Source organism: Esox lucius, chromosome 7 (assembly GCF_011004845.1).
Source record: "Esox lucius isolate fEsoLuc1 chromosome 7, fEsoLuc1.pri, whole genome shotgun sequence".
Lineage (NCBI taxonomy): Eukaryota > Metazoa > Chordata > Actinopteri > Esociformes > Esocidae > Esox > Esox lucius.
This window is the reverse complement of record NC_047575.1, coordinates 13,208,083-13,218,267: the sequence shown is the minus strand read 5'-3', so window position 1 is coordinate 13,218,267 and position 10,185 is coordinate 13,208,083. Positions and strand designations below refer to the sequence as shown.

Here is a 10,185-nt window from a genome sequence, read left to right as displayed (position 1 = left end):
GTCCCCTTCTTAAAACTCATTGGATAAGAAAGCCAGATGTCCCTCCCTCTGACATAGTATTCTAATGGCTTAATAAAAATATATTAAAGATCAAAATCTTTACTGTGCATTGTGTAATTAGTTAAGAAACAAATTAATGTAACAACGGTCAACGGAAACCAAAATCACCAACCGATTGAGGGCTGGGTTCAAACACACACCGAAAAAATCAAAGTAAACAATTGAAATCACAGGCTGTTCCAATTTGTGTGAATTTCATCACGGTAACTGTGTGGCCCCCAGGTGCCTCTATGCACTCAACGTCCAGGCATGCTCCTGCTGAGACAGTGGAAGGTGTTCTAGGGGACCTCATCCCAGACCTGGATCCGGGCATCAGTGAGCTCCTGGACAGTCTGTGGCGCTACTTGGCAGTGTCAGATGCACTGAAAAAACATTCCAGGGGTTCTCAGTTGAATTCAGGTACGGGAACGTGAGAGCCAGTCAATGGCATCAATACCTTCGTCATCCAGGAACTGCCTACACACTCTGGCCACATGAGGTCAGGCATTGTCCTGCACCAGGAGGAACCCAGGGACCCACTACACCAGTGTAAGGTCTGACGATGGGTCTGAGGAACTGGTGTAGCTATCAGGCGTGCAGGGCGTGTGGCTGCACCAGGGCCCGCGATGGGTGGGGGGCTTGCAGTGGGTGGGGTGCTTGCGGAGGGTGGGGGGCCCGTGCTTTTCAGCATTTTTATTTTATGTTGTGTGGTTCTATGTGGTTATTTTAGTCAGACGGCAGCTGTGAGGTTAATCTACACCAGGATCGGCTTCACATGCGTATACAGGTGCATCTCAAAAAATTTGAATATTGTGGGAAAAGTAAATTTTTTCCTCTAATTCAAATATAAAATGGATACATACTTCTATTCTAGATTCATTACACAGAGCAGAGTTAAAAATTTTAAGCCTTTTTGTTTCAATCTTGATGATTACGGCTTACAGCTCATGGAAATCAAAAATCCAGTAGCTCAAAATATTAGAATAAAAAAATTACAATACAGAAATGTAAACCTCAGAAGATTTCTAATCAGCTAAATAAATCCCAGAGGCTTCAATCTCTTAGTCTGGTTCAGTACACACAACCACAATCATGGGGACAGCTGCTGACTTGACAGTTGTCCAGAAGACACTCATAGACATCCTCCACAAAAAGGGTAAGCCACATAAGGTCATTGCTGAAAGGACTGGCTGTAGGCAGAGTGCTGTATCAAAGCATATTCATGTACAGTTGACTGGAAGGGAAAAGTGTAGTAGGAAAAGGTGCACAAGCAACAGGGATGACCACAGCCTCGAGAGGGTGGTCAAGCAAAGCAGATTCAAAAACTTGGAGGAGCTTAACAAGGAGATTTTACCATGAGATTTTAGAGAACTTCATGCTTCCATCTGCTGACAAGCTTTAAGGAGATGCTGATTTCCTTTTCCGGCAGGACTTGGCACCTGCCCACAGTGCTAAAACTACTGGTAACTGGTTTGCTGCCCATGGTATTACTGTGCTTGATTGGCCAGCCAACTCATCTGAACTGAACCCCATAGAGAAAATTAGATACCCCAGACCCAACAACACAAATGACCTGAAGGCCGGTATCAAAGCAACCTGGACTTCCATAACACCTCAGCAGTGCCACAGACTGGTTGCCTCCATGCCATGCCGCAGTGATGCAGTAATTCGTGCAAAAGGATCCCTGACCAAGTATTGTGTGCATGAATTAACATACTTAGGAAACCTTTGCAGGTGTTGAGTTGATTAGCTGATTAGAGCTCTTCTCAGGTCAACAAATATATTATACATTTTTATTCTAATATTTAGAGATACTGGATTTTAGATTTTCATGAGCTGTAAGCCGTAATCAAACAAAAATGACTAAAAATGATTGACTTTATGTGTAATGAATCTAGGAGATATGAAGGTGTCACCTTTGGAATTATGGGAAAAAAAAGATTTTTCCACAATATTTTTATTATGTTAGATGAACCTGTATAAGGACAGCTTGCACCTCGGCCCAGCGTTACCACGCTACGCCAGTGATCTGAGGATTTTATCCCCGTACCTAACAGCAGTCAGGGTACTGTTAGCATTTAGAGGATATGCCTCCCCAGACCATCACTGACCCAACCCCAAACTGGTCAAGCTGGATGATGTTGCAGGCAACATAACGTTCACCAGGGCATCTCCAGACTTTCATGTCGGTCACATGCTCAGTGTGAACCTGCCCTCATCTGTGAAGAAAACAGGCCGCCATTGGCGGACCTGCCAACTCTAGAGGACGTTGGGTCCTTATGCCACCCTCATGGAGTCTGTTTCTTACAGACTGGTCAGAAACATGCAAACCAGTAGCCCGCAGGAGGTCATTCTGTAGGGCTTTGGCAGTGCTCCTCCTTGCACAAAGGAGCAGATACCGGTCCTGCTGCTGGGCTGATGCCCTTCTATGGCCCTGTCCAACTCTCCTCGCGTAATGGCCTTCTCCTGCATTCTCCTCCATGCTACTGAGACTGTATTGGGAGACACAGGAAAACCTCCTTACGACCTCACATATGGATGTGCCATCCTGGAGGAGCTGGACTGCCTGTGCAACATGAATGGGCTGCAAGTACCGCCTCATGCTACCAGTAGTGACAAGGACACTAGCAAAACTAGAGAAGATTCAGACAGGAAGGATAAGAGAGAAATTCTATGTGGCCACAACCTACAAAACCATTCCCTTTTTCCGGGTTGTATTGCGATTGTCTCTCCAGTGCACCTGTTGTCACTTTTATTTGCACCAAAACAGGGGACATTGATTCACAATCGCTTATGCTTCCTCACTGAACAGATTGAAGACAGTCATCATCAAGTGGAGAAAATATGGCACAAACAGAGACATTACCAAGAACTGGACGTGACTCCAAGATGTATGAAAAGACCAGAAGAAAACTGGTCAGGGAGGCTTCCAAGAGGCCTACAGCAACATTAAAGGAACTGCAGGTATTTCTGGCAAGTACTGGCTGTGTGCTACGTGACAACAATCTCCCGTATTCTTCATATGAATGGGCTGTGGGGTAGGGTGGCAAGACGGAAGCCTTGTCTTACAAAGAAAAACATCCAAGCTCAGCTAAAATGTGCATAAACAAACATCAAGCCCCCCAAAAGCACATGGGAAAATGTGTTATGGTCAGATGAAACCAAGGTTGAACGTTTGGCCATAATTCCAAAAGGTATGTTTGTCGCAAAAACAACACTGAATCCAATTGAACATCTGTGGGGTGATCTGAAGAGGCTGTGCACAGGATATGTCCTCGCAATCTGACAGATTTGGAGCGCTTTTGCAAAGAAGAGTGGGCAAATATTTTCACGTCAAGATGTTCCATACTAATAGACTCCTACCCAAAAAGACTGAGTGCTGTAATAAAATCAAAAGGTGCTTCAACAAAGTGTTAGTTTAAGGGTGTGCACACTTATGCAACCAGGTTATTGTGAGTTTATAATTTTTTTTCTCAAAGATTTCTGTTTGTTTTTCAATTGAATTGTTCACATTATAGGTCACATTAAAAGTGGAAAAAGTCCTGACATGTTTGTCTCATTCTTTTACATCAAAAGAACCTGACATTTTAACAGGGGTGTGTTGACTTTTTATATCCACTGTATGTTGGTCTGAAATTGTCTTTCATCTGAAATAAATGCTATTATTTAAATAAATACTGTCATGTTTTTAAAATTGTCTGAAATGCAACCTCCTCCCTCCATCTCCCGCTGTGATCTTGGTCAGAACAAGAATCTCTTAACACCTCAGTAACACAATCTATATAAAGGTTACATAAAAAAAACATAAGCAGATGGTTTCTCATAGGAGAAAGCATGCACACATTTAAAATAATACACCATTTATCCATTCTTCAGTGAAATACTTTCTCACTTCACACACAGCGTTATAATCTGTTATTTTATCATCTAACCAGACTCCAAGGTAGGACTATTTTTGTCACGTTTTATTTATAGCAACATTTGTTTTCTATTCTTTCAGACAGCTGTCCAATCCTCTGTGCCTCTCCTGCAATCTTCTCAAACTACAAAGCTCTATAACATTTTACCCTTTTCACCAAAGCAAATATGGGGAGCATGAGAAAGGGTATGAAGTCAAGCAAAATAAATTGAGATTCTCCCTCTTCTTCATATCAGCGATATGCAAGCAGAAGTGGCATCAGTATCCCCTCCCTCAACCTCAATAACCCCACACATGCCTTATTTTCTTCCTAAAACGTACAAAGAATTATATTAATCCACCATTTCCTCAACCATAAACTAGACAGAAAATATTCACATGCTTACACACTGGAGGTAACAATGATTTCCATGTCCGTAAGAGGCATGACCATCAAAGTGGCTAAGAACTTTGGTCTAGATATTATTGAGCTCACTGAAGGTCTACCTACTTCCCTCGAGGAAGAGCAGGAACCAGGGCATGAGTAAATGAAACCAAACAGTATATTATTCCAGTGGCAATAACACTGCTGAAAGACAATCTCCATTGGTTGGCTGACCTGCACTTGATGTACTGATCTATAAAGTGCTGTTGAATCACAAGAAACAACTTTTATTTTTCTCATATGACTGCATTGGTTTTACAAGTATTTGATACACTGCCGATTTTGCAGGTTTTCCTACTTACAAAGCATGTAGAAGTCTGTAACTTTAATCATAAGTACACTTCAACTGTGAGTGACAGAATCTAAAACAAAAATCCACAAAATCACGTTGTATGATGTTTAAGTAATTCATTTGCATTTTATTGCATGACATAAGTATTTCATACATCAGAAAAGCAGAACTTCATATTTGGTACAGAAAACTTTGTTTGCAGTTACAGAAATCATATGTTTCGTGTAGTTCTTGACCAGGTTTGCACACACTGCAGCAGGGATTTTGGCCCACTCCTCCATAAACACCTTCTCCAGATCCTTCAGGTTTCGGGGTTGTCGCTGGGCAATACAGACTTTCAGCTCCCAGGACCTTGAGATGCTTCTTACTGAGCCACTCCTTTGTTGCCCTGGCTGTGTGTTTAGGGTCGTTGTCATGCTGGAAGACCCAGCCACAACCAATCTTCAATGCTCTTACTTAGGGAAGGAGGTTGTTGGCCAAGATCTCACGATACATGGCCCTATCCATCCTCCCCTCAATACGGTGCAGTCGTCCTGTCCCCTTTGCAGAAAAGCATCCCCAAAGAATGATGTTTCCACCTCCATGCTTCACGGTTGGGACTGTGGTCTCATCAGACCACATGACCTTCTCCCATTCCTCCTCTGGATCATCCATGCGCTGGCTTGAGCAGGGGGACCTTAAGTGCGCTTCAGGATTTTAATCCATGACGGCATATTGTGTTACTAATGGTTTTCTTTGAGACTGTGGTCCCAGCTCTCTTCAGGTCATTGACCAGGTCCTACCGTGTAGTTCTGGACTGATCCCTCACCTTCCTCATGATCATTGATGCCCCATGAGGTGAGATCTTGCATGGAGCCCCAGACCGAGGGAGATTGACCGTCATCTTGAACAGTTGTTGCCTTCTCACCAAGCTACTTGCCTATTGTCCTGTAGCCCATCCCAGCCTTGTGCAGGTCTACAATTTTATCCCTGATGTCCTTACACAGCTCTCTGGTCTTGGCCATTGTGGAGAGGTTGGAGTCTGTTTGATTGAGTGTGTGGACAGGTGTCTTTTATACGAGTTCAAACAGGTGCAGTTAATACAGGTAATGAGTGGAATCTTGTTTTAGATTCTGTCTCTCACAGTTGAAGTATACCTAAGATAAAAATTACAGACCTCTACATGCTTTGTAAGTAGGAAAACCTGCAAAATTGGCAGTGTGTCAAATACTTGTTCTCCCCACTGTACTTTGTATGGATATTTATATATATATTTTTAGAATACTAGAGATTTGGCCAATAACTGAAAGTCACTGGTTTGGATCCCCTAGCCAACAAGGTGGGAAAACCATTGTGCCCTTAAGGCAATTTACTCTAGTAAGTCCATCTGGACCATACGAAAAATGATCAACTAGCAGATATGTCAACAAATATTACATACAGTAGCAGTAGATTATGTAATATGAAGAGGTTATGAAATAATTTGTCAACAATATAGGTACATTTTGTCAGCTAAGGGATAGTTAACCCTAACCTTTTCCATGACTTCTATAAGAGATAAGAAAACAGAAGAGCACAGGAAATCATCCAACTTTGTTTATTTTTATAATAACAATATTAATAATTATTTTCTCCAGAGAAAGGCAAGGGAACTCAGACTCAGACATTCCAGTGCACAGTGAAACCAACCAGCAACTCTTAATTACATTACAATCCACCAATAATGATCAATTGGCCCTTAATTAGTTCATCAGATAAATTACCCCATGTTGTAAAAAACAAAAAACTAATTGTAGGGGCTTGGGGTGCAGGAAGGTAAATGTTCGCAATCAGAGCGCAAAGAGTTCAAGTCCGCACCTTCATGGTACCCTCAAGTAAGACACTGCACTGTGATGTAGCAATGACAGAGGCGTTCTGAATCGATACACGGAAGCAGGAACCTTGTGCAGCAGTCAATAGCTGATCAGAATTGGAACATGATGCAAAAACCAATTTACAGCTGTAGTGAATGTGTTGTACCTCAGATACATCTGTCTAATCATGTTGTACATTCAGAATGTCAAACTGCAGCTCTCTTCATCTGTTCGAAACAGACAGCTGAAAATGGGATGAAGAATGCTCAAGTACAGTAACATGGTGCTTTGACCCCAGGTTGGGCTTGGTGCAGGACGCAGGAGGGACAAAGGCCTGAGGGTTACAGCTGTCCAGGGACATTTGGGGCTCAAAATAAAATATACAAAAACCTACAATCAGTTCAGTACTTTATAACTACAGTCCTTTCATATTTTCTGTCCATGAATTCCTTTTGGGGAAACAAAAGACGATTGTGAGGTTTAAGAGAAACTGAGACAAGGAAAGTCAGAGGGGATGGAGAAGGGACAAAATTCAAACCGTAAAGAACACCCCCTCCCAAGAAAATGATCCATCCCCTCATAAGGTCTCTACACACCTAGCCAACCTGTTCAAGATACTCCCACCCACCCAACCAACCACAACTACTGTCTGTCCATACACCTTTGCCGCTACAAATGCTCTTACCCCATTTGTCTCAATGTTCACCCTCTTTACCTTTGTGCTCCAGTCAGTCTCCATTCACTGTCCAACACCTGATCATCACTACTCATTCTCCACAAGCTCACAGTTTGAGCTCATTGGCAACCTTGGAGGCGATGTTCTTGAATGCGATGGATGTACCAGAAATGCGCTTAAAACGAACCCCGTTGAGGGAGAGGCGAGGCAGCTTGCATACCTCCATCTCCCACTGGACAAAGTCGTCGCAGGCGGGATTCCCGGACATGCACAGCAGCATGTAGCGCTCCCTCAGCTCATATTCACAGCTGTTGGAGTCCAGAACCTTCCGGATCTCCTTCATCATCTCATTGGGCTCCATGGAGGAGGTGGTCTTCATGCTCCAGGTGAAGCGCAGCGACCGGGGCTTGTTGTCCTTTGGCGTCAGGCCCGGGGTCGGGGTGCTGGGTACGGTGGAGGTGGAGGACAGAGAGTCCTTGTTCTCATCTCCTGCAGAGCCCAGGGTGCCCTTTTCTAACTTCTCAGCAGTGGTAAGCATTGGTCTGAGTTGGGAAAGATTGTAGGAAAGGACAGTTATATAATAAATGGCAAAAAGATGATAAAAAATGGGACCAACAAAACATCAATGTTACAGGCGGGTTAACAACGCATTCAATCACAGGGGGAGCCAATGACAGCATGAGCATGAAGCATTTAAGTTGTGCATTTACATGGAAGCTTCACTGAGCAGCAGTGTTCAGGTCCTTTGTTACTGAAATATTGACCATAATAAGCTTGGATTGTCAAGACTGAATTTAGCTACACCGATCATTACATGCTTTTCTTTACACCAGCTAAATCAATTAATCTAATGATTCCCCCCCCCACTGAATCAACAGATTGATCAGATTGTTACTATGGTAATCCTCACCTGCTGGCCTCATCTCCACCCTCTCCCTCATACGGACTCCTCAAAGGAAATTGGTACAAGTTTAGTTTACCCACAATCCAAATGGACTTCATCACCAGGTTAGAGAAAAACACACCGCCAACTCCCATATAGCAACCCCTGCACCTTCCAATTCCAGATTCTACCATTTGTTTCCTGAAAAAAGATATACTCTATGTACCCAGACATCCTTCATGTGAGCTCCACTACATTTCGGGGTGGGGGGGGGGGGTAATAACTGGGTACCTCCAATTCAAACAGGTTTTTATTTTCAAAATGTTTGATCAGAAAACCCCCTACCCCTCAAAGTGGAAATCACACAACCAATAGGCCCGGTTGTATTGTTGGTTTACCTTCCAACTGGAATGAAGGGTCAGAGATCACATCTTTATGTTAATAAGTCCCATCACCACATCCAATAAATAAGCCTTTCCTCAACTCCCACAGCAAGGCATCCATATAAATAAAGGGAATAAACCGCGTCCATCAGGCATGCAGCCATTCTGCAGATCTGTTCTCAAAGTGCCTCATATCCTTAAGTCAGTGCCCGCAACTACTAGACACCTTCAAATACACACACCGTTTGACCAAATGTACATCAATGTCCAACATTTCATTATTCATCACATACTTTCTGGTTGAAAGGAACGGTGTTGCTGAGAATATTATATTAGAGCAAAGATATAGATGTCCCTAAAGACTACTTACTCAAAACAAAACAAAAAATAACCAAAGACAAATTATTAGCATAGAAGCCAAGATAATAATAAAATAAAAGAAACTGCAGGACACTGCTAAATATTAGACCGCTTAGTAGAAAAACTGTACGCAGCCAGGACAGTGGTCTGGTTTCAGAGCAGAGAAAGATTTAAGGGGGAAGCATTTTCACTAAATAAACCCTGAGGGAGCAAGGCTGAAAGGTTCCCGCAGTAATAGCAGGCTGTATTAGCCTTAATGTATACCATGTCAGTAGTAAGGCGGTACACCTCTCCTAGACTGCAGAACCACTGCCCGGCGCAACATGGCAGGACCAGACTAGGCTGAACAGAAGGTTTCCTATTCACTAAGCCAAGGACCCAGGGCAACACTAAATAATATGAACAGAGACAGAAGACTATGGGGATGAGAGAAAGCAGGAAGGGATGAATATCATCCACTGAGGGTTGAAGAGAGCAGCAGACGAGTGTGAAATCAGGCAATGGAGAGAGCAGGCAATGTTAGTATACTGTAAATGGCAAACGGTTACAAAAACAAATATGTACTTAACAAAAGGGTCATGAAACAAAATGATAGCCTCACAAAGGATAGATAGGACACGCACGGTAATCGTTCTGAGTCGGACTCAAGGGTGTGGTTATTTTTTGCCTACCTTCTGGGGAATCTGAATGAGAGATTTCTACAAAAAAAGGGGAGGGGGGAAGAAGAAAGAAAACCGTATGTACACAAACGTGCGCCAAACAAACCACAGCAAATCTGTTTCATACATGTCATGTGCATGTCAGTCAACTGAATGAGATGTTAATACTCCCCTAATGCCCGTCAGGAGGTCAACTGATTTAGCCAAACAGGGTGTCAACGGCTGTTAATGTAGCCTGAGGTTATTAAGAGTATTTAGAATGTTAAAGGCAGAGCCATTGCATGAACGTGGGACTTAACATTAGGGCTGGATGGGAGATATGCATGCCAATTACGATGTTATAATGTTTTCATGCCTAGTGTTGTACAATTTATCATTGGACAATGGAACTATAGCAATATGTACTCAGTATTGTGTGTCATGGTATTTCCAAACAGACTAACTTAAAGATTGGCTCCAACTACATATATGTGGTAACTGACAACAGCCATATAAATTCCCATTGCTCCAAACCAACTCAACCTGAAAGAGGGGAGTACCTGTAGTCAAGCAAATTGTGTGGAGAACTGTAAAAAAAAAACATTATAATCTAGCAGAGACAGACAAAAGACACACGAAAGCTAAGGACAAACTGTCAGGTCACACTGCCCAAGCACCTCCCTGGTACTCTCGCATTCGTTAACTACGTTCAACACCACGATGTGATCACCATGACGTC

The 10,185-nt window shown here is 42.9% G+C and overlaps 1 protein-coding gene across 15 annotated transcripts in view; it reads right to left on the bottom strand.

Moving 5' to 3' along the window:
- Nucleotides 1–6,234: 6,234 nt before the first annotated feature.
- mark2a (MAP/microtubule affinity-regulating kinase 2a) overlaps nucleotides 6,235–10,185 on the bottom strand; it is a 31,109-nt gene continuing 27,158 nt past the window's right edge. For 9 of the 15 annotated variants that reach the window (XM_020048356.3, XM_020048346.2, XM_020048359.2 and 6 more), the window contains 3 exons: nucleotides 9,480–9,506; nucleotides 8,093–8,131; nucleotides 6,235–7,724 (listed from right to left, as the gene is read on the bottom strand). In XM_020048356.3, coding sequence (XP_019903915.2) covers nucleotides 7,289–7,724; nucleotides 8,093–8,131; nucleotides 9,480–9,506 — 502 coding nt within the window. In that variant the 3' untranslated portion in view covers nucleotides 6,235–7,288. The other 6 variants (XM_020048348.2, XM_020048354.2, XM_020048349.2 and 3 more) reach the window with 6 other exon arrangements.